The 21527-nt window shown below is 38.4% G+C and overlaps 1 protein-coding gene across 1 annotated transcript in view; it reads right to left on the bottom strand.

The window, feature by feature from the left end:
• DIRC2 (disrupted in renal carcinoma 2) overlaps positions 1-21527 on the bottom strand; it is a gene marked incomplete at its 5' end in the record, with an annotated part of 65188 nt that overhangs the window by 31112 nt on the left and 12549 nt on the right. Inside the window, 2 exons of the mRNA XM_010569913.1 lie at positions 1203-1471; positions 13937-14030. Coding sequence (XP_010568215.1) covers positions 1203-1471; positions 13937-14030 — 363 coding nt within the window. The remainder of the gene's footprint in view (positions 1-1202; positions 1472-13936; positions 14031-21527) is intronic.

Below are 21527 nucleotides of genomic sequence, written 5' to 3'. Positions count from 1 at the left end.
CAAACCCAAACTTCTTTGTTGTTCCAATACATTTGAGTCCAGTAAAAAGGAGGTTACTCAAAAATACTTGCTGAAATAGTGATCCAACTTCTACTACGCTTTAAAACAAACAGTAAAGTGGCCCTCACCCAAGAGGAGTATTAACTTGACAAAATTTCCGTAAGAATAACGTCCAGGAATAAATGATCACAAACAGCTAACTCAATCCCATAAACCTGCATATAAACTACACAGTGTGTGTGTATATATATATATATATATATATATATATTTTAAGACTTCTGGAACACTTAGGGCTAACTCCTGGCTGAATTTCAGAGGCTGCAATTATAAGGGGGGGAAGAACCCAACCAAATGTGCAGCTGCCATGACATAGTAAAGTTCAGCTGCTCTTAATGCTATACCAATTCATATCTACTAAGAATCAGATCGTAGACTCTTAAGCCACTTAAGCAACTCTTTTTCCTTAAAACTTGCTGCTAATTTTTCTAAGTGACACAAAGAGCCGTAGAAGCTATTGCATGAAAAAGAGCAAGGACATAAAATCTATCAGGTGAATTTTGTATCAGTGTTTTTTTTTTTTTTTTTTTTTTTACACTAAACTGTTGTCACTTCATTGAAATTGCTCATCACAAAAGAATTATGTGGTTTTAGTTAAAAAAAAAATCTACTGAGTTTTAATTTCAATGTTAGATTCTTAAATATTAATAATCTAATCACATTTGAAAGGCATATGCAAGTCATAAATTAAGGCTGATTTAAGCAGGAAAGAATTTAATGCTGAAAGACTTAAAGATTTCCATCCTTACAGAAACAAAGGAAAAAAACCCCAACCTGTCATGGACACATTTTTTTGATGAAAATTCAAGAAGCAGAAACCAGTTTGGAAGCTCAGGGAAAGCATAAGCTCTCCTAGCAGACATTTCTCCTAAGATTAGCCGATACAAACAACTGAAATACTTCATTTGGAATCAGTCTGTACAAAAGGCTATTTTTAAATCTTTCCTACACAAAAGGGAAAAAAAATTAACCCTTCCAATAGTACAACATTTTACCACTTCACTATTTTCATCACTCAGTAACTTTTCTGTGCAGACCAGCCACTAGAGGGTAGTGGTTCACAAGCACCAGACACACGCACAAAAGTATGTAAATTTTTCTTTTTTTCTTTTTTTTTTTTTATTTTTATTTTTAAACCACACCTGCATACAGCACAGCCTCGATGCGGTCCTTGATGTGCTCATTGTTGCTCTGCGATAGCAGCGAGAGGTGAGATGTTCCATTAGGAGATGGCACTACAAGAGGTCCCACTAGAAACGCGCCAGCAGCGCCCAGGTAATTGAGCAGCGATGCGATGGCTGTTGCTGTGGCACGTTCATCTGGAGAAAACCACGTCGTGGAAAGAAATGGTGCTGCATTCATCACAGTTGGGCCCGCCAAGCCATTTAACAGCTGCCCTCCGTGAATCAGCCTGGAATAGAGAATAGAGACCACAGTCATTTGGATGACAATTGCTTGCCTTTTTTTTCTTCTTTTTTTTCTTTTTTAATTAAAAAAGCATGTAAGATATTGAGTACTGGAGACAGAGCAACTGCACAAAGAAATTAAAGTCCTGTGCAAAAAAAGGATATTCTATACACTGAGAAGCCCAATTAGACTGATTTAAAGAATCCAGAGCTACTCTGGTCTCATTACCTCAGATAAATGGAGAAGCAAATGTTCTCTTCAAAGCAGTAAAGGAAGAGGGAATAAAAGGGACTTTCTTTGCAGAAAAAAGGTATCATGATAGGATAAAAAAGTAGAAAAGGTGTAGCAGCAGGAAAGCTTTAAATTACAAATGTCTTAAACCTGACCCCTTGCCTGCATAAATCCCAACAGAAGATTCAAATTAGTTACAGCAGATCCAAAATTGAAACACTTCAGAAAAATACTCTGCATATTTTTTCACTGCATTATTTATTTTTATTTACACACTCAGATGAGCTCTATGTGCCTACAGATGAGGAGGCTGGGCTGTTGAGGCTTCCAAGAGAATCGTCTTCTCCAGCAATCTGGCCATTCTCAACACACTGTTGAAACAGCCAAGCAAACCCAGATTTTTCTCATTTCTCAGACTCATTGGGATTTAACAGATAAGGCTGGTGACAGAACAGAGAGAGTACTTCCAAGCAGTGAAGTCTCTGCAAACTTTGGCTTAATATTAGTACAATGAGCACATACAGAAAGGACTTTTTGAAGGCTCTTCTACACGTGGAAGTCAGCCAGAAACCTTCCACTGTGACTTTTCCAAAAAGTGATCAGCCATGAAAGGCAAAAGCATTTTTAAATTTATATAAAAACTTCATGTCTAAAAAACAACTAGCGAGTCAAACAAAACATTGCAACCCTCCAAAGTAGATCCATCCATTGTGCAATAAAATTGTGGCAGATGATATTTTTAAATGGGTGATGTTTTTCTAAGCATAGCAGGAACTCGATGTTATTGCTGCAAGACTTGAGTTGTCAGACATAAAAAGCTACGGCCTGAAAATAGGGAAACATAAGCTAGCATTTAGGCAATGTTTCAAGCCACAAATGGCTGAATAATATACAGTGTAGCAGGAGTTTTTTAAAGCACACAAAGGAACAAAATATGCAAAAGAAATGCTGACAGACTCTTTATCAAATTAACAAGCTAGATTGCAATAAAAAGGAAGAGATGCTACTGATTCTCAGTGGATTAGAAATTAAATTTTTAAACAAAATTTATAAAAATATACAGAAAAAAAGAAAAAGCTATTACATATCATCTGAATGAAACACTTTCTGGGCTGGGACTGAAGTAATACCCACTCTCTAAATAAGATTGCTCTTAATAAGCAATTTAAATTTTTATTTTTATTTTTTTTTAAGTTCACATAGTGAGGATAGATTTCATTGCTATTTGTTCATGATGTGGTTCAGACGGACATCACCAAGGCATGGTCAAGCCTTTTTAATGCTTGTTAAACTGGGGGCCCCAATGAAATAGCTTTAAATAAACAAAAAGCACTACCTAAATAATGCTCTGGTATAGTTTTCTGGAGGACACATTACAGGAATCCCTTATGGTTATTCTCCAACCCAGTGTACTTTGGACAAACCAAGGTATCCTTGTGCACTTTGGTATTTTCATTCTACTTACCTCACTACAGTAAGTTATTCTCAAACTTGTCCTAAACTGTTCCAGGGTATTTTCAGAGCTATGCTACATCACCAGAAACAGCTGCATTTCAGTAGCAAGTGACGTAACTACTACAACATATAAAGATTTTATTTTAGTATTTCCTTTGCTCCAAAGTGAATTTAATGCTTAAATTGTGGTTTTGTTATTGTATGCTAGGAAAACCGCGTCACCACAAAATAACCTTTATAGATATAGGTGCCATGCTATCACTGCTGTTCACTTATACCACTATGATAATATTGTTTTAATTCAAATATGCCTACTCTATAGAAATCCTAAGGGCAAATAAAACTCACTAAAATCAGAAAAAAAATACAATAGTTCTTCCGCAGCGCCTATGAGCATGTAGACACTTCATCTGGTAGAAGAAGAAAAGTTTTGTAAAAAAAAACCCCAAACAATCAACCAACTCTCTCCTGCCTTGCCCTGCTTCGTGTGCTGTTCCCACGGATTTGCCTTTCCATCTGCATTTTTGGCATTTACGAAGCTTGACATTATCATCCAGGATTGAGCATCTCTTATCTTTATGTTGCTTAATATTTCAGGTCTAACATATTTGGGTTAATAAACACTATTTTCAGACTAAATTGCCACCGATATACAGACTACTACTTCAAATACGTCTGCATATAGTAACAGCCTAAATCTTATTTTATCTGTTTTTCAATACTGGCTTGAATTAAGCTACTTTTTCCTGAGAAAAAGATTGTTTGCATTGTTCCTCTACACATCCTTAACTCATTTCCCTAGAGAGGCAGGGATGAGAGATTCAAAATGCAATTCAGTGCATTTACTATGCTGCTACTCCAAGAGACATATGTAGCAGCCGCGCCATCTGACAGAGAAATAAGAACGCAAGAGTACTGGTGGCTTTTTGCTGTTTGTTACAACATCTTATCATCACCGTGCTAGATTTTGGTCTCACAGCCCATAGGAGTCTCCTCTTGTACACCATCAGTGCTAAAAATTGCTCCAACACCAAGAGACACTTGTTCCTGTTACTCCCCAATTTTCTTCTTGTTTCTGCTACTGAAAAGGTGCAAAGAGCAACTGCATTTTCCCCTGTCACTATTTCAGTTTCATTCTGCACAAGATTTCTCTTCCTTGAGAAAAGGGCTAAAAAGATAACTTTAGCTCAGGACCCTACCCAGATGGAAGAATATTTTTCAGTCTTATTACACTAACTGGGTAATTTTCATCTGTTATTCATCTAGCTCTGTTCTGTTTTCAGATGCATTATTTATTCAATCATAATTTAACTATTTTCATGTATCAAAAAGCAGAAAGTTATCAAGTTCAAATAACAGAAAATAATACAAGAGTAAAAGGCTTTTTAATCACAATCATGAAAGAGAAAATTGGAAAAAATAACACCACAAATTCATCCCTGACTTACAAAATAATTGATGACTGTCTAGCTTAAAGCAAAAGTGGGGAAGTAAACATCTACCCCAAATATCTTGGTTTTAACCATTTCAGAAGCCAGGTCAGGTACTCATTTCAAAATTTCAAAGTTTTTGCACACCTGACCTCTGCATTAATGAATTTGTGTGCTCTGCCAAACTTGTAACTTGCAGTTGAACACGAGCCTTAAGAAAATTATCTGAGGACTGGTTAAAATGCTAGTGTGAAATATCACATGCCAGAGCATCACAGTAATGGATAACTTGCACATTTACATTAAGTATATACCTATCTATCGATATAAAAAAAAAATACACAGATGTATATATATATATACACACACACACACACACACCTTTGCACAAAATAAAGATCACATTTGTTCCTAAACTGGCCTCTGAATTGCAAAAAGATAGAACAAGGGATAGTTCAAATAGAGCAATAGAAATTAGAGAAGAACAACTCTTACTGTACTATATTGACAAAAATTTGGAAAAGAGGTGACAAGTCACATTATAAATAACTTAAATTATATGGTTTTCATCACTTCCCTGAGAGAAGACTCTATATGAGTATTAAGAAGTAACCTGGTTATACCTGCTTTATTCACTCCCTGCTGTCACACTTGCAATATCCTAATAGGCAACAACAACAAAAAAAACATGTAAGGCCATAAATGCTGAAATTACAGTATCACTGAGCAAACTGGGTATGAAAAAAGTGAGATTATACAGGAAAAAGGTTTTAGTGATTGATGATAATACCATATAGTTAAGATGGGAAAGAGCTTCCATTTACCGTCAGCTTTATTTATCTTTTTCTCCCTATATGGGTTTTCATGCATGGTCACAGTCCCATCAGGTATTGGATTTGGTAAGCTATTTAAAAGCTATATAAAAAACCCAGACATTTAGTGTTTCTACCACAGTATGCCCCATGCCTGGATTTTGGAGAATTTTAAATGACAGAAAATCTCATTCGTTTCTGTACTCAGATGGGGAAACAAAGGCAACAGTAGAGGGAAAATGACTTACTCCAAAAATTACTTTTAATACAACGGATTTAAACCACAACACTAAAATCAGTCTCCAAAGCTCAGTTCTAAGACATGTTAATTGAACTTGTTTTGGGAAGGCTAGGACTGGAAAAGTCATATCAGTATTTTAACGCTGATTAACAGAGTGGAAAAAGCGTTTTCATCTTTTCTTTGGCAGGCAACACAGGGGAAGAGTGAGGCCATCGGCCCCAGTGAATTGCTCTGACTCTCTAAACATGGATTTTCTCTACCAGACTCTGATCAGCCCCCAGCCAACTGGGAAATTAGGTTTCTCTGGGTCCTAGGAGGGAGCAGAGCTCATCTCGAGAGCCTTGTGAAGATGTGATTTTGGTGCAGGTTTTCTTCCTTCAACTCTTACCATGCTTTTCCTACTAGCTGCCATGAGAATTGACCACTGAGTCACTATTCAAACTTCTATACAAATGCAATGAAAAAAACCCCACTAATTCAGTTTTGCCACTGTTTGGCAAAGTGTGAGGAGCAATGAAGTTGCTGATAGTTCTAGTCTGCTGCTGCATGAAGACAGCGCAGTAGTGTGCCTCTTAGTCTGGAAAAGTTTAGTAGATTAATCGCTGATCCCAACAATTAACGAAAAAAGTGATTCCGGATAAAGAAGTTAATGTTTTACAGAAATAGATGTCTGATTTTTCTTTCACATGCCTGACATTTTCACTCATTGAAAGAAGTGGATTGTTCAACTCCTGCTAATTTGGAAGACAAATAAGTTTATATAGTGATTAGCTCATTGTGGGAACTACTGGAAGCAAATGAAAGAGACCCTTCCACTGGAGGACTTCAGAGCACTTTTCAAGTGCTATTGAATTTAGCCTCACTACATGGCAACAAAGCAAGTAAATAACTCCTATTCTAGAGCATCTACATTGATGTATGATGCAAGTTGCTTGCCCAGGAAAAGCAATATGAAAAGACAGGGACCACATTATACATTAGGAAATTTATTATACCCTGGAGGGAACTGATACCAGTTCTGTAAAGAACCACCTCTGATTTTTCACAATCAAGTTACTAGAAAAGGATAGAGCTTTTCCTTTAGACTCAAAAATAAATACAACAAAAGAACCCTCTATTAAGTGGAACCTTTTCAGGTACTTTTCAAGGCAAAGAGAGAATTAGGGAGGTCAAATTCATGCTTTACAGCAAGTCATTGCTACGGAGTATGGGGAGAACCCAATGCAAATGCTGTTCTGTTCATAACCCAAAAAGAGTGCGGTAAGGCTCTATATCTGTAAAAGGACTGGAAAGAAAAATACCTCTGGGTAAAGCAATGAATTCATCTATTAAAAATAACATTCTGAAAGATGAATTTCATGGAAATGCACTTCCTTTCAATATTTTCATTAAATGATATATTTATACTACAAAAGCTTTATGCCTTCTGGATATTCATGGATTGAGGCCATTAGCATTTTTTAGCTTGTTTTTGATGCATGCGACCATTGATACGTGGAATAATTTAAAGCTGTTTTTCCCCATCAGTAAGAAAAATTATTACAAGCAGAAAGCCTGAGTCACTGTGTGGTACATTATCTCCAGCAATAAAGTGAAAAAGAAAAGAGAAAAACTTAAAAATGTACTTTTGACCATTTTCATCAGGAACTGGGCTCACATTTCACCCCCTGTACAAACCATGGCCTCAGCACAGTCAGTCACATCATTATGGGAGCAGACTTGGAAAGGACCATAGCATCTCCCAGGCATCCCAGCCTCATGCCTCCTCTCCCACTCTTAAAGAAAACAGCAAACAAATTTGCAATGGTCTGAAAAACGGTGAGTTATGGTTTTAAATTTAAAAGGATTGGAAAAATGGAGTTACTTCAAAACTATTATTACTGAGAGCCTGCCAAGAGAAAGAGAAGGATTTGCAAGGAGAGGAAGCAGCAATCTCAGGCTGAGACCCTGATGTCTCTGTCAGACATCCTGATGGAGAAAAGGGACAAGGTGGGCGTACAGCAAGACCCCTGGCAGTACGGTGACAAATTCACTCACATCTCCACATCATCATGCCATGTTATTGTGCAGCCATCCCAGCTGTCACACGGCTCAGAAGAAGGTTTCTTCACTTAAAGCTTTATCCAAGTTTGAATGATGAGGGCACATGAAATCAAAGCTTCTTTTTGGCAATTTTTTATTAGAAGTTGGGGGTTTTTTTGGTTTTTTTAAAGCTAACCCACTCCAAAAACTCGTTATTAAAAGAAGCCACCTTTACAGCAACACTAACAGAAGACACGCTCATCAGATATGAACAGATCCATGATAAACAGCATTGCTGTACACACAAAGCAGGCAATTACATTATGGGCTAATGAGGCAAAACATACTGAAACAAGTTATCAGGGAAGGGCACCAGGACTGGCTGCTATCAGGGCTGCCATGTGAGAAAGCTGATGGAGATTACTTAGCACAAAATAGGTCCTCAGTAGGATTTTTTAGTAAAAGAGTAGGAGTGTACAGGAGATACAGAAAATTAGGGAATGGGATAAGCAAGGCCTATTTAAGCATTCCTGAACAATTTTTCTTAGGCCAGTGAAAGAGCAAGAGCGTGTTTTTGATTAGAATGCACCAACTTCAATATAAATTCAATTAATATGAATTCTTCTTTAAGGACAAAAATTAGCCAACAGAGTATGAGTCACAAGACTAAGGCAAAGAGCTCAATATGATTAAAAAAAATAAAAGCTTTCTACAGTTGAGGATAACACCTGCCATTATATTAGATGGAGCTAAATATCCCACAAAGAATATAAATTCTCTTCCCTTCCACCATAGGCTTATACTAGCTGAGGCCTTGTAGAAATGCTGCCCATTAAATACTGCTGCAATACTAAGCCCTTTCTGAGATTTCAGAGTGTCCTTTAATGTACCTACTGGACTTACCACTCAAAGAACTTTCACAGGGTCTGTAAATTGCTAATTCAGCAGCTACCTCCGTCGCTATGGGAGGCAGATGACACCCACAGTGCCACGGCCAAAATCCAGCACAGGAGCAAGAAGAAAGAGTATTTATCACAAAACTGTCAAGCAGTCTCCATCAACAAATAAGCAAAGCAGGAAAAAATTGCCACCACTTAGGAACAACTCACAGGACCTCTCATCTAAAACAGCAGCTTCGGAACAGAGGTTAAAAAATAAAACCTGTGTACAAGATGAAGCTGGTGGAGGTAATAAAAACAAGCTAAACTGTTAAGTTACTGGGGTATAAAAGTTAAACACTCCCCATGAGAACCTACCTGTGAATGACCTGTTTCCTTTTTTTCCCCACTTACCTCTTTTTCTGATACTATGGATTAACCCAGCTCAGCCTTCCCCCAGCACTGCAGCCAAATCACAAACCAGCAAGTGCCATCAGCACCAGGCAAGTGCTCCATCTTAACATCTTCCTCCTATGCTCACTGAGCTACAGCACACAAACAGGTATGTTTATTCATCTTTTTACTCCCAGAACCACACTTTAGATTAAATACTTTTTTCATTTCTCTTCCCCAGTGAGTTAGGCAGTGCACAAAATGCTCACTCTCTCTTTATTTCTTACATGCAGATTCTTCTACCATCGTCTCCTAAAAGGCTCTTTTCATTCCCTGGAACATTTTAATCCCTCGTCTCCACAGCTGCTCCAGTTTGGGGTGGTTTTTTGAGCACAGAAGTGTGTTCAGTATTGCCAGGGACTATGAGAATCCTAATTATGTCTTATCTTTACTGGAATTACCTCTTCCTGAGGTAATTTCATGCATGAGAATGGTGGCTCATGGTTGTTTTAGGATCAGGAAAGACAAATAATGAGATGATCCCATGCCATTCTTTAGGCTTTCAGGGATGAAAAAGGGAAAACGTGTAACTATTAAACAGTAAGTCTAACAGGAATAAAATGCAAACTAGGTTGCAACTAGCTAACAGAAACAAAACGTACCAAAGATGTGGCAAGAGCAAATCTTCAAATATAATAAAGGAAAAAGTTAACATCAATATATCTAAGAGTAGGCAAAAAAATTCAAAATCCTAAGAAATGGTATTATTAAAGAAAAAAATCTTTACAGGATCTACCAATTACTGCTGTGTCCCCCATAAATGACTTTGTAAATAACCGCTCCTGTTTCCACTGTAATTCTCCATGTTATTGTTTTGCTGGCTTCCCAACAAATGTTTTAATAGTACTTATTGCCAAGGAGTGCCCTCTCACTGCCATGACTCAAGGTCGTCAGTAACTACTTCTCTGTTGTGAAATCTAAAGTGAAGGCCAAACACAACCAGCCCACAGTATACTAAGTTCTAATAAATTGCTTAATTAATAGATTCAATACAAATGACAAATTATGTTACATCCTTTACTTCCATGTCTTTAATTATCCTGTCTTTCAAAACATTTTAAGAAGTCTTACATCACACGGTCAGTTTTAAAAGCCACAGATTTATGGCTATGGGCCGATTTCATCATTTATTTCCTTCTTTCTTATAAGTTTCAGCTCATACAGCTTTTTGCCTAGATTTATTATTTTACAATCATATGGAAGACCTAAGCTGTATGTAAACCTATTCCTAAACACAGAATATGAGATAAATATGAAGTGTTATGTGGGGAGAAAAAAGCAATCCTGATTTTGTCTATTAAAAAATGGCCTCCCAGTAATGTTAATGTTCAGGATAAAATAGTCACATTCTAAAAGAGTCCAATGAGAATATTCACTCAGTGCCAAGCAGTAGTCAAAAAGGAAAGGACTGGACAAAATGCAGGCAAAAAGCATTAGCGATGCTCTTGTAGGGAAGGGAAGAAGGTACAAGTTCAGGAATGGTACAATTTGATAATGTCTTTTTTTCATGTTCTATATAATACACATAAACTATGAACTAAAAAAAATAGGTGTGACAAATGAGGTTTTCATAACATTTAGAAAGGAATAATGGTTTGGGGGTTTTATTTTTAAAAGTCAAATTTACTGTCACATAACTGGCACATTTGACAGACCCAGAAGCACGTGGTACATAAGAAAAATTCTTTTTAACCTCCTTGTCTGTATGATACACACAGTAACCTCACAGGTTATTGGGCTGGGGAGGAAAGCAGGAAAGTAAGAGCATATGTGTACATGAGAGGGACTTTACTAGTCCATGTATAGGTTGGTTCCTCAACTTCCACAGTTGAGGAAGTCCATACTTCCACATTTTTGTCATGCACTCCCTCTTCAGCCTTCACTGAATTTATGCAGTTCTGGCACGGATTCCCAGTACGGTTTTAGGTCACACACTGGCAGAGAATGAAAATTGACCATAAGGAACAGCTGCTTCAAAAGACACACTCAAATATGCAACGTGAATTCTCCCTCATACAAGCCATGCATATACATGGGCATCGAATGAACTGAAAACAGAGGTTAACATTTGTGTTTAAAACATGACTCGGAGAACTGAAGACAGGCTACTGTTACACGCTAGAGCCAAAAGAATAATTACAGACTAGAAAGGAGCTTAAGAATGCACTTGGATATTACAGGTCTGTGTGAGATAAGGAGCATAAAGCAGTCAGGATTAATAGTCAGTCTTAACAGTGATTTCCTCACGTCTGTGATTGCTCTGATAGGCAATGGGCTTTAGTAGCTCTCCTTAATGTTAAATTACAAGAGCTTAGGGAGCAGAGAGAACTACAAAGTAGGAAAAAAACCCCCCTAAACCTGACAAACCTCATGAACATTCTTGTAATTTTATGTACCTTAACTCTGACATAAATGTCCCGTGGAAATCCTTCAGCATATTACTGCAGATTATCCAGGGACTGACAGAACACATTACAAAAACACATGCAAAAACATTTAAAGAAATTCCAGTTACACAGACTTCTGAAATACTCCAGTATTAGCTTGTGTGTGATCTTGTTCATCTGACTGGCTCTGTAATGTTCAAGCTGTCATATGAACGCATATACATATTCAAAGTGCATAGTTTAGTGTTCCACCGGTTGTTGCTAATGCATTAAGCAGTAATGCTTATCTCAAAAACACTATTTTATTTGGTATTATGCTTCCAGTAATTGATGAAAATCGGCCTTCAGTCTTAGCCCTCAAAACAGTGCAGGTTACCTGGTATAATATCGTAAGTCTGTACAATTCTTTACGATGTCTCAAGAAACCTTCACTGAAAACCATCCTTTTGCTTCACACAGTTATAATTAATTCTCTGTAGATTTTTAATCAAACTGTGTAAAAGATCAAACTACTTCCTCAGGTAGAGCTGCAATTCTTGAAAATGTCTCTTTTTTTGGAGTAGGCTAAGTAAGCAAATTTATCAATTTCAGCTGAAGATGATGCATATTTTCATAGCATGAATAAATGAAATCTGTAACCTTTTCCATCAGGATTCTGGTCATGCTCTCTTTTTTTTGCCTATATAGTTTTCAATAAAATGTTTCATCATATTTTAGGCATCTCGTCAGACTCTATACAGTCCACAGCCTTTCTTTCCCCAGTTAAAGAAGCTGTTCTTTGAATGTTTCTCCTCAGGCATTTATTTCATTGTTCTCCTAGGTCTCCTCACTGCAGTTATACTGGAAAACCTTGTTTAAAGGTGATCACAACATGTGGAAACTCTCCTTCCCACTCCCCAAATGATACCTCACATCTAAATCTCATTTGGGAATTTCTTCTCGGGTTCTTACAGTCTTCATCTTTGCTTTGGTAAAGTCTAGGGCAGCACAAGTCTTCTGGCATAAATCATAAATGAAAAGCTAAATAAGACACCACATTTCATTGCATTTAAGCCACCTAGCCCATTTAAAAGATATATATATATTTAATCCAAGATTGGTCAGAATGGATGAACTGGATGTTGAGCACCCCTTAGCATCTTGAGAAAAGGTAAAACAAGGGCACAATGAGGACAGCTCTTCCTGACCACCTTAACAGTACATTTTCACCTTAAGGGTCACTGTGAATGGTAGCACAATATGGTTAGTTCAGCCTCCCCTGCTCACAGAGTCCTTGAACACTACATTGAAATAGGCAACGCTGGGCAGCTAACATCAGGAGCACCTTGGGTTTCCTTATACCCTCACTAAGCACCTAAGAACTGAAATCGCATCCCCCCCTCTACTTGCCACACTGCACTTAGTTTAATAAGCCATTCATTACATACTAGGTACTTACTCCTGATCAGGGCCAGTTTTACAATCAACACAGTTACTACATTCTCAGCCCTCTGAACCTCTTCCTTTGTTTTACCCATGGTACCCAGTCATCTGCTTTCTACTTCACACCAAACATTTTCTTTCTCAACTTAAAGGTTTCCAAGCAGATTTTCAGGGTAAGCAATACTAAGGGAAAAAAGGAATTTGCTGAAATAATACAAGGACTGCCTGGAAGCTGACTAGAATTCAAGGGGCAGGAGTGGGGGTTGGGGGTGGGAGCAGTGTTCACATAAAACCCTTCTGTGAATAAGTTCTTTTCTTAGTGCTTACATATTATGCAAGCATAACTAGTGAAGAGCTAGTGCTACTACTGTTTTTAAAGAAGCAGAAAAATCTAGTGATGCCTGTACACCTTCCTCCTTCAGCATGAGAGGCAAAAGAAAGTTAAGTGAACAAGTGATCCATATTCCCTGGCTGTACAAAACAAGTGCTACTCCTGTACTTAATGAGGATTCACAAGTTCAGGACACATCGACGAGATGATTTAATTATTTGGATTGTGTGATTTTTAGGAAGGAATCTGTCTCTATCACAAACTCTTAAATTGCATGTGTACAGAAGGCATTCATTTCGACCACAGAGAAAGTACAAGACTACTTCAGAATGCAGACTGGAAGATACTGCATGAAAAAGGCCATTTTGCGTAAATTCATCAGGCTCACTGCACAATCCCATCATCCACTATGAGAAACATGAACTAATTATTTAATATTTACATACAAACTACATATTTTGGGGTTTTGTGGCATGGTTCCCTGTGTGATCTTGGGCTAGTTTCTGAACCTCTCTAAATCTCTGCTTCCTTGTTTGCAAAACAGATTAATAGTAGTTATGCAGAATGGGGTGAGGCTTAATTAACTCAAGTTAGTAAAGGGCTTTCTGATCATCAGATACTATGTAGAAAGACTAGAAAAATCAATTTAAGAAGCAAAGAAGCACGTAAGCCCATGTCCGCACAACAAACATTTGGCATATCAAATTCATACAGAAAATATGTATGAACATTTCTTTGCAGTAGCAGCAAAAATTATGTTAACAGAAAGTATAAAATATGTATATTAAAAATAACTAATTCACTTACTTCTTCCTAATTTCTAGGTCTGAAACTGGAACACATCTCAGGCCAGCTCCCAATACCATGAGAGATGATGTTAGTAACACCGTTACCCTCAGACCTGTGATGAAAAAACAACAGTATTTTACAAGTTAAGTCAGCGATGTTGGGGGAAAAAAAAAAAAGTCGATTAAATATATATAGTGTCACAGAAGTAATGCTATCTCTTTCAAATCATAAACATTTAGGTGCTGATATGAATACTGATACATTATGAAATCCTGTGTTATTTTCTACACTTGCACTCCAGAATTACAAAGGCTTACTCTTGGCATGCTATTGCACAGGACTGTACCCAAAATCTTACAGACATTCTTGGAAGTGAAAAGTGGTAATGAAAGTATCATGAAAATGTATAATATTTCCTTTAGAATTAGAAGGATCAGGGAATATGCTCCAGTGTGTGATCTGAAATCTAGGTACATTCAACAAAAAATATGGACTTGTACATTCTTTTCCAACCACTTAATAAGTGCAGACACAGCACTGTTATTGTTTTCTTTCATAATGCAGATAGGCATTTCATCCTGAAGAAATAACCATTTACTCAGGGGAAGAAAGTGCAAGTATTTTTTAGCAGTCCTTGCAATTAGGCCAGGTTTTCGCTGCGCTCAGCTCAAGTTGTCAGAGGTTGTAAATACAGTACATTAGAAAAAAGCTACAATTGACTGATTCCTTGAATATGTTTTTTCCTCATACTGCGATTCTCGACTGAGAAGCACTTAGATTAGAAACAACTTTATCTTAGTGCTGCAATTCCTTTTGCCAGCAGTTTACTTGCTGCTGCTAGAGTGTTTCCATCAGCAGCAGAGAACAGTGACAGCTGAGGGGCTTAACCTCCAGAATCTTGTAAAACACTAAAATCATAAATATGCACAATTAAAAACCGCTGATACAGTCTATATCTGTGAAGTTGTAAAACTTCAAACAATTTCACAGCAACAAACAGAAAAGAAAGGGCTTCCGTGTTCTCAGCAGAACATAATAAAAACAATTAAACGATGACAAGCACAGAGCATCTCTAATGTTTAGGTGAAACTAGTAACTACCCAAAACACAGATTGAAAAAGAACAAGTCCCTATGATACCTCGCCCAACAAACAAATAAAAAGATTTTGATTCTTTCTAAAACTGCCAATTCTCAGAAATGCGCTCCCTCTATGTTACTGCCTCCTCTAATCAGTACAATCAACCAGTACTCACATTCAATATTTTGACTCTGTGTGGATTGGGGGGGGGGGGGGGGATGGATTAGATCATGTATTTTACCAAAATGTAATTTTACAAGACAAGACATCACTTTGCTTTTATTGCAACAGCTCTTAGGGAACCTCACTCACGGGTACGCAATTCCTGCACAAACCAAACCAAATAGAGCTCATCTCTCAATCAACCTAGTCCAAGACAACCCAGGGAAAAAAAAAACCCTGAAATTAATGCTACAGGTTTTCTGAAATGGAAGTACGACTTCCTTCGGTATGGCTCAGTCATTAAGGAAAGGAATGCAACCCGCAGTCCTGTGACTCTGAAGGACACCTCACATCCCTGATGCCCTGAAGAAGTATCATCAGCTGAGAATATTTGTTTCCTTAAAGGATTTCCAAGTCCACCCACACTTATTTGCTTGACTCTGTGCTCAGCCAGCACACGTTGCTGTTTAACTGGTTTTTCAAGTGTGCATGTTCAGAGCGCCCTAACTAAAAGTCCGGACAATACAGCTGTTCAAAATCCTGTTGCTGTTCATGTTTGCTGGGCCACCATGTGAGCCTTCATGCCTTGCTTAACCCCATATTACCATACTGTGTATGTTGTGGGAGTAATTATTTGTATTAGGATCGCATATGTGATGCCTTTGCCTTTTCTCCTGGGCAATGAATCTCTGTTAGCATTGCTTTTGTGCATAAAGAGAACTTGTACGCAACGAGAATTAGAATTTTATTGATGGAAAATTGAAACACAAATCTTTCAACTGGAAAATCTGAAGTTTTCCATTTGGAAACACTGCTGCAATGTTTCAGGAAAACTCTACTAATGTACGCACCATCAGGGTCTTTTTGAATTACATTTCACAAAACACAGCATGTTCTGCCTTTCAGGAGAGACAAGGACAGAGACAGCCTGGAAGGTCCTGCTCACGAGGTGCCACAGGAGGCATAGACCAGGTGCAAGCCCAGGGCACAGCAGTAAATGAGCATTATACAGAAATTTAAGTTTAAATCACCAGAGGACACAGAGGAGCGTTTCCAAATCAAAAACTTCTATTTGATTTTTAATTAAAAACAAAACAAAAAACCACACAAAACAAAAACAAAACAAAAAACCACACAAAACAAAAAAACACAAACCATGAAAAGGTTTTAATTTAAATCTGCAGAAAAGTTTCCTAAGAAAAACAACACACACTTCAGTGAAAACTGAATTGGATGCCAAAGTTTTCTCCCAGCCCTAAATTTAGGCTTACCTTTAATGTCAGCCTTACATGTTGGGTAACTTTAAAACAAAATTATCAGTTAAAGCCTCACAATCATGTATGTTTGGTCTCTCCAAACATTCTCTTAAGTCCTCATCTTGAATACTATACACTGTAATGCACCACTTATAAAAGTTTTGATTGCATAGATTATTCTTTGGCCCTTCTTTTCTTCCACCCTAACATGTAAACACACTTCCGTTAAAGTTGCATGTTGAAAATTATGACACCAAAGCGAACAAGTAAAACACTGTCAGACAAGCAGCATATTCGACATTCTCTTTGCTAATTACATGATGTATTTATACCCTCTAAGCACCTTCCCCTTTTATTTTGCTTTACATTTGCACTCCTTGAATCCATGCTCCTTTTCATCTTTGTTAGAAATTGGTCTTTAATACTATTTTTGTAATTATTTCAGTATTTTTGCTTTGAACGTTGCAGTGGCCCTTAATCTGAACTGGACATCTTGTATTACTCTAAAAGGTGCACCCCAGAGTGTTTCAGATAGCAGCATGCATCATGGGGACAATAAACCAAAGTAACCAACCAAGCCTGAAGAAAAAGCCTGTGAACCCTGCAAACAATTATTTCTCCATTTTAAAAGATCTAAGTAATTCATACAACCAAGATTTTGAGTAGATGTAATTAACTTCATTCATTTCACCCTCTAAATGCAAGTGGTTATTGATGGGGGGAGGGGGGACTACAGCTTCTTAAAATCTATCATCTATTTTTCAGTCCCGTTCTATCAGAGGTTTCTGACACATGGCCGGAAAGGGAAGAAACTCCTTTAAAGGGATTTTCTGCCAGTGGAAGAAGTTCTCTGTTCTTTGGAGCCTTTCTCATTAGCTGCTCATTCCCACCCTGTTCTTGCTGGAAGTTTCTGGGCCTCACAGGTGCCACTGACTGTTGAACAAAGCGTGGCCATGTTCAGAATGGCCAAACAACATCGACAGTAACAGAAAAGTCCGAGCTAGCAGAAGAAATTGAGTCACTAATTAAAAACACCATATTAATTATCATTTAAGAGTGAAACGGTTGATATTGTTCAACTGTTTAACCCTCTTGTGGCTTTACAACTTATGTTTTTATTTCTTTTTAAAACAACCACCCCCAAACTCCTGCCACCGTTAGAGATTTAACACAAACTCTCAACCCACAGTCCCCTTAACTCTCCTGCAAAACACAGACTTTTAACCCTGCCAAGACCATCTTGTACTAGTAAACCTAAATGATTACCTGTGCTGGCAGGATATGCTGACTCGATCTGGCCTCTGGGACATTTCTAGCTGGCCCACTAGTTTCCTTTCCTCTCTGCTGGGAAAGCAGCTGCTGCGGCAACGCACACGGCCTGATGAACCCCCAGCCCCCCACCACCCACAACCCAACACAGAAAACGAGCAGACCCCAACCACGCCGCGCCGTGGTCTCACACAGGAGCGGGCGGCAGCGGCGGCTGGAGCCGCTCCTCAGCTCCCTCACCGCAACATCAAGTGACGGCATCTAAGACGTGGGTGTTGCATCCTCCACGGCTCTTCCAGCACACCTTACTTTCAAGACACTTCAGTACATGAAAAGAAAATTCTTCCCCCCCGCCACACACTGCATTACTGACTTGTAATCCTGTTAAGTGATTTATTATGCCCAGCTTAATAAGAAACTTCATAAAAGGTGTTGTACGGCTACAAGGAACTCCTCATTCCAACTATTTACACATTATCAGTTTGTCATTCAGAGAACGCGATTAACAACTGTTTAATGCTTGTGTAAGCTTTTGAGAAGTATGACCATTCCTTCTCTCACCTGTCAGTCAGCCGTTACGATAAAAGATCATAAAACATGTGACTGACAGACTGTAAAAACCAAATCCTTACTCACACAAAACACACGTTCAAGTCAAAATTGTCCTCACGTTGAGAAGCGGGAGTTCCTCCTTCTGCTGTCTAGTGGCAGCGAACACCCTGGGCGTCCCCCGGCACGGGCCCACAGCAGCACCCCGGTTCCCCAGAGACTGCGACAGACCTGCGGAGAGCAACACGCCTCTCGTTCAGAGCGTCACACAAATGTCAGATACTGAGTTTGGTTTTTCCCTCCCTCCTAGCGAAGCGTCCATCTTAGGGCGAAATTCCAGTTGGATGCGCAGAAAAGTTCTCACCTTTCTGCTAAGATTAATTGAAGTTTGGCCAGAGGAAAGGCCGCCGGCTTCAGGCCTCGGCCCGGCATGGCAGCAGCGGGTTTCCCTCATACAGCTCACACACCCCGCTCTCGGATGCATTAACATTTGAGGGGTTTCCTTCCCTCAGCTGCGATACTAGAATCAGTGCTCACAAATATTGAATGTAACAAGGCTCTAATTAGAAACGAGTGACATCAGCCTGCTGCACATTTTCACAGTTTTTAAAGACCAGGCTGGAAGCAAGAACGGTCCCTTCTGACACGGAACTAGGAGCATTTGCTTAACTACTCTACTATTATTTTGACTAAACGATGTCTAGCTAAAAAAAAAATTAAATCCCATCTTGGCGCACACACACCAGGAAATTAAAAACTCCCCAATTTCAACAGATGTTCCAACAATTCACTGATAAATTGTGCTTTTCCTTCCAATTCAAAGCAAATGCAGTTTTCAGACAAATTCTTGCTTTGCCTTTCTTGACAAAACAAACCACAGGCTCTTGCATTTTTCCTTCTATGAAATTCACCTACAAAAAAGAACCTTTACCTTTGGTTTCCGTAAGCAAAGCACTGAGCTCCATCTTCTACAACTTTTCTTTGGTCCTGGAATTGTTTCTGTGTCTTGTCTAAATGCCCTCGTTATTGTTCAAGCATCCTTTTTTAAATGGATTTCTTTCTGGATACCAATTCTCCATTTCATAGGATGGGTCTGTTTCTCTTCCTCCTTAATGCATGCCTTTACATTTAGCCATAACAAACCAAAAGCTTGATTAAACAGTTGACTTTGTCAGGGAACCCTGAAAGCTCTGCACAGAAGTTCCTCCTTCATCTTTACCTACTGCTCCAGAAATCTTTGTCTTTTAAATATAATTCTAGCAAAATTATACTAATAGCTGTGCCATTTACTCTCATAAGATCAGTTATCTTTGTCATGATTAAAATACAAAAAAAATTGCCACCTTTCTAATAAACACAGTGAATAAAACTTCCGTTGTGTCTGTACTTTGCCAAATTGACTACTGCCATTAAGAAGGATAAGCAGCAATCCTCCTTCAGAAGTATCCTTGCATCAACCAATACAATTCTCAAAAGAAAATAACCTTTTCACTGATGTAAAAAGACTTCATAGCCAAGATGTGGTCCCAATCTTTCTGCTAACACATGGAACAAACCTGAAAAATCAGTATATCAGACCTGCCTCGGATTCCACAAAAGCACTTGATTGCAGAGGAGTACAAATTGTGTTTGGAAACTCAATGGAAAATAAATACATTTTGAAGAATAGCATCAACTAGACTCAGAAGCAAGAAAAACTGGGAACCAAATACAAAGACTGCATACAAGAGAGAACAACTACCAGGTCACATGTAGTTAATAAAAAATTACTCCTAGTTTGATGGCCAAGATATCATGGGGTGCTGTTAAGCACAATCTGGATCTCCCTTTCTCTCTGGCTGTATTATTCTGATGCTCCTGTTACTGCCCCATCTTTTGTAAGCTGTGTTTTTAAAACAAACTGAGGCAAATTGTTTCCATCCATTCCCCTGGCTCTATGTGATACTGCCAAAATAGCACCCAAATTTCAGCTGAAAAGATGTAGGACTTCAGTACTTTTTTTCTGATTGAAAATGAAGCAAACTTAATTTACGCATTTTGCGAGACAGGTGACAGCATCCTTCTGGTATCAAATAGTACGAACCAAGCTCCATCATAGAGGACCTGTTTGAAATAAATTAGATGCGAAGCTACGTTTCAAACCCCAGTCTCATCTAGGATGCAAAAATCGGACCTTTTCCTACACAAATCCTACAATAGAGCCCAGTTCCACCTTTCAGTGGAGGACTGCACAGCAAGGGCAGATTCCACTGGACACTGTCCTTCAATTTCCATCTGACATAAACAGCAGGCAGATTGAGATCACCAGACAAAATATGTACTAGAAACCTCTTGAAATGTAGATGTAGGAGGTAATGATCTTCAGAGGGGCAATTTCTCTATAATACTGTACAGCTGTTGCAACAGAATCTGTCAGCAATAGCTGCCCAGTTAACACCCAGGCTATCAAGAGGAGTTTGAAATTTCTTAGAAATTAATTTATCTGCAAAATTTAAATTAAAGGAAACAAACTTTGTAGGTACAAACACAGCAACTTCAAGTAAAATAGTTGGTGTGGTTTGATACAGACTCTCTAATCGGGGTCAGAAATTCAGAAGAGCCAATATCCCAGAAGTGTCATCACCAGCAACATGGGGAACCCGCAGGGAAGTCCCTGCCAAATCAGGAAGAAAGACTGGTGCCAGGGACCAGATCTCATCCAACGATAAAGTTATTTCTGCTGCTAGCACTTGTTGGACAGACACAGCAAGGCTGCGTGCAAAACTGAAAATGAGGGCCAATGCTCGTCCCCAGTTTTTTTCAGTGTAACTCTCAGATTAAAAACAGGCATTCTCTGCATAAACGTCATCACGTGAGTCCTTATAAGAAGAGTATCACTCCTGAATTTTGCGGTTAGTTAAGAATCTTGTAAAAAATCCCAATATAACTAAGAGACTCAAAGCATAAAATTTAGCCAGCCAAGTGTTTCAGAGAGAAGACACTCATCTTGAGGGAAATGACTGAACACGTGTAACAACTAAAACAGATACAGAATCTGCTAGGACATAATTATGAGAAGTAAAGCTAAATATAATGCAATTGAGAATTATTATGACAATCATGCAACTACTCCCCAATTCCTGAGCTGCTGAATCTTTCTCTATGTGCAATTGTAAGGAAACCAAGACACTTAAGTAGTCGCACTCTAACTGCACCATTCGCTTCTGGTTTGTATTGTAAATACTCCTCTTGGTTTTTTGTTTGTTTGTTTTCTCCCTCCCACCCCAACATTCGCTAAAGCGTATTACAATCCTT

Source organism: Haliaeetus leucocephalus, unplaced genomic scaffold (assembly GCF_000737465.1).
Source record: "Haliaeetus leucocephalus isolate CR32 unplaced genomic scaffold, Haliaeetus_leucocephalus-4.0 Scaffold1, whole genome shotgun sequence".
Taxonomy (NCBI): Eukaryota; Metazoa; Chordata; class Aves; order Accipitriformes; family Accipitridae; genus Haliaeetus; species Haliaeetus leucocephalus.
Note: the sequence above shows the minus strand (reverse complement) of the source record. Positions and strands in the feature narration are given on the sequence as shown.